General features: G+C 26.2%; 1 protein-coding gene and 1 long non-coding RNA gene across 2 annotated transcripts in view; both read left to right on the top strand.

Annotated features, from left to right (window-relative positions):
• LOC110270999 overlaps nucleotides 1-2925 on the top strand; it is a 27293-nt gene that overhangs the window by 16646 nt on the left and 7722 nt on the right. The window lies entirely within an intron of this gene.
• Nucleotides 137-2925, top strand: part of LOC107636290 — a 5528-nt gene continuing 2739 nt past the window's right edge. Inside the window, exons 1-6 of the mRNA XM_016339809.2 lie at nucleotides 137-289; nucleotides 801-1227; nucleotides 1616-1714; nucleotides 1798-1898; nucleotides 2625-2696; nucleotides 2799-2889. Of these exons, the coding sequence (XP_016195295.1) occupies nucleotides 823-1227; nucleotides 1616-1714; nucleotides 1798-1898; nucleotides 2625-2696; nucleotides 2799-2889 (768 nt within the window). The 5' untranslated portion in view covers nucleotides 137-289; nucleotides 801-822. The remainder of the gene's footprint in view (nucleotides 290-800; nucleotides 1228-1615; nucleotides 1715-1797; nucleotides 1899-2624; nucleotides 2697-2798; nucleotides 2890-2925) is intronic.

Genomic DNA, 2925 nt, shown 5'->3' with positions numbered 1-2925 from the left:
AAAATTATATTTTATTTTTTAAAATAAAATTTAAAATTTAGAAGATCCAAATTTAATATTGATGCCGCAGTTGTTGATAAAAAGATCATTCTTTAAAGAACCAAATAATTAGTTTAGGGATTAGTAATAGCGTATACCTACCAAATTCTCATTCTCATTCCCATGTCCTTTTAAAGAGAGTGAGAAAGATTTTGGTTTCGGTCTCTTGTGATATTTGTGAGAGATTATTGCATTGAAGGAAAGCTTATTCTTCGTTTGGCTTGAATTTCTTCTCTTCCCTTCGCTATTGGTATTATTGCCATTTCACTTCTCTTCCCCTCAACCTGTTAATTTATTATCATTTATTTTAACGGAAAAATTATGTTAATTATTTTATTTTAATTTTTAGAAATTTTCGGGTGAGTTTGTTTAGTAAATACTAAAAACAAAAGTTAGAATATGCCTTTTGTTTCTGATATTTATAACTTTTTTAAATATTTCTGATATTTATTTTTATTTTTAATTTTTTAATCTGTGTCAAAATTATTTTTGAACACTACAAAATTAAAAACATTCAAAAATAATTTTTGACGCAAATTAAAAACGTTAATGACAAAATTAAATAAAATTAAACATTAAAGATATTTAAAAAAATTTGTAAATATTAAAAAATAAAAAATATACTTTGACAAAAAAAATTAGCCGCTAAATTATACATATTTTCAGTAGAATAAATAGCTATCAGAATAATTAAATACTTTACAGTAAAATAATGAAATATGTTATGTCGGAATAATTTAACATATTTGTGTTTGAGGCAGGTGGATATAAATAAGACCAATAATGTTGAAGAGAAACAATGGAAGTGAAATGGGTTACATGCAAATGTTGACAACAAGGTCACGCCACCGTTCTCCAATGAAGAAGCCAACAACAATGATTTTACTTCTTTGCATTTTTCTATCATGTGCTTATTATTATTTCATTCATCAGTTAATAATAAAAGGAACTTTGGTTTGCTACTTCCCTTTTTCTTCATGTGGAAAGTGTGAGAAGTATCCTGATAATTGTGATTATCTTCCACCGCCTGCTATTGAAAGGAAATATTCAAATGATGAGATTGCATCACATGTTGTTATTAGGGATATTTTGAATGCACCTTGTCTTTCAAAAAATCCCAAAATTGCCTTCATGTTCTTGACCCCTGGTTCCTTGCCATTTGAGAGATTGTGGGATCAGTTTTTCCAGGTAAGATTTTTTTTTTTTGAACTACGTATTTTATTTTGTCATTATATATATGATATATTTAATTTAATGTATGTTCCATTTTCTTAGCTGTTTAAAAAAAAACGTTTACAATGGAATGTATAACGAGGAATAGGAAAAAGTTTGGTAACCAAACTTAGAAACCAAAATCAACCAAAACTTTTTACTTTTAACTTTATTTTATTAGATGAACAAAATTTAATTATTATTCTTTCACGCGCTTACTATTTTTATTGCAATATTTATTGTATATAAAAACATGCATTAATTGNNNNTATAATATTTTGGTCACGTAACATTACTCCCAAGTAATATAATGTTTTACTCATGACTTAAATTTCCTGAAGTAATGTGTTGTGTATTTTGGAAGGGACATGAAGGGAAGTTCTCTGTTTATGTTCATTCATCCAAGACTAAACCTCTTCGTAGGAGCCGCTATTTTATTAATCAGGAAATACCCAGTGATGAGGTGCATCCAATGTAACCTATAATTAATATTTTTATAAAGATAAGCTTCTGATAATTGAAATTTAATTGCCTTACTTGTTGCAGGTGCATTGGGGCAATATTTCTATGTTTGATGCAGAGAGGAGACTGCTTGCAAATGCTTTACAAGATCCACATAACCAACACTTTGTTTTACTTTCTGACAGGTCAAATATAGCTTATCACACTTTCAATTCTCTTTCTCAAACGCAAAATACAAATATTATTTACGTATGAAAATACTATTGAAAAATTATCAAGTATTACAGAAATATTGTTATTCTAGTAATTTTAATTATATATATTATAATAAAATTAAGAACAAAGTATATTTTTTATTTTTAAAATTTATTAAAAGTTTTAAAAGTAATTTTAAGTTTTATTTTGTTTCAGTTTTATCTTAAAAGTTTTTTATTTGTATCAAATATATTTCAACAGCTAAGTTTTTCGAAAATTTTAAAACTAATCCAGTAATAATACATGATAATTATGTCTGATTTATTTGTGTTGAATATTGTTCTTATGAAATTGTTGTTAAGTTAGTCTTTAATTTTTTAAAAAAATTAGTTATCAAAAATATATTTTATACAATAAAAAATTGAGATAAAATTAAAATAAATAAAAGTTAGAGATATTTTTTAAACTTTTAATAAATTTTAAAGACGAATAAATATATATTATGCTAAAAATTAATGACTAAAATTATTATTAGAATATCTAACAACCTTCCAATAATTAGATACACAATATTATACTTTTTAAATGGGAATAGAAATCTTTTACTTCTATCTCCACATGTTTATATTTTTACTTTGAGTTTAAGATTTAAAATTTAGTCAAAATCTGATTCTTATTTCTTGAGGGCTCTGATACTTTTAACATGGGTATTGCAGCTGTATACCACTGCACAGTTTTGGCTATATTTATGACTACTTGATCAATACAAATGTCAGCTTTGTAGAGTGGTATGTATTCCTTTTTCATTCTTCGGGTTCAAATATATTTGCGCTCCTTCCTCTTAATTTGTTATTAATAATTTGGTTCCTTTCATACATTTTCGTCATTAGCTTTGAGGACATTGGTCCTCAAGGCAATGGTAGGTATTCACGACACATGCTACCTGAAATTCAGATGAAGGACTTTAGAAAGGGTGGACAGGTATATATAAATTTTTAACTGCGTCATCTGCGTCAT

The sequence above is a fragment of the Arachis ipaensis genome, chromosome B04, assembly GCF_000816755.2.
Source record: "Arachis ipaensis cultivar K30076 chromosome B04, Araip1.1, whole genome shotgun sequence".
Taxonomy (NCBI): Eukaryota; Viridiplantae; Streptophyta; class Magnoliopsida; order Fabales; family Fabaceae; genus Arachis; species Arachis ipaensis.
Note: the sequence above shows the minus strand (reverse complement) of the source record. Positions and strands in the feature narration are given on the sequence as shown.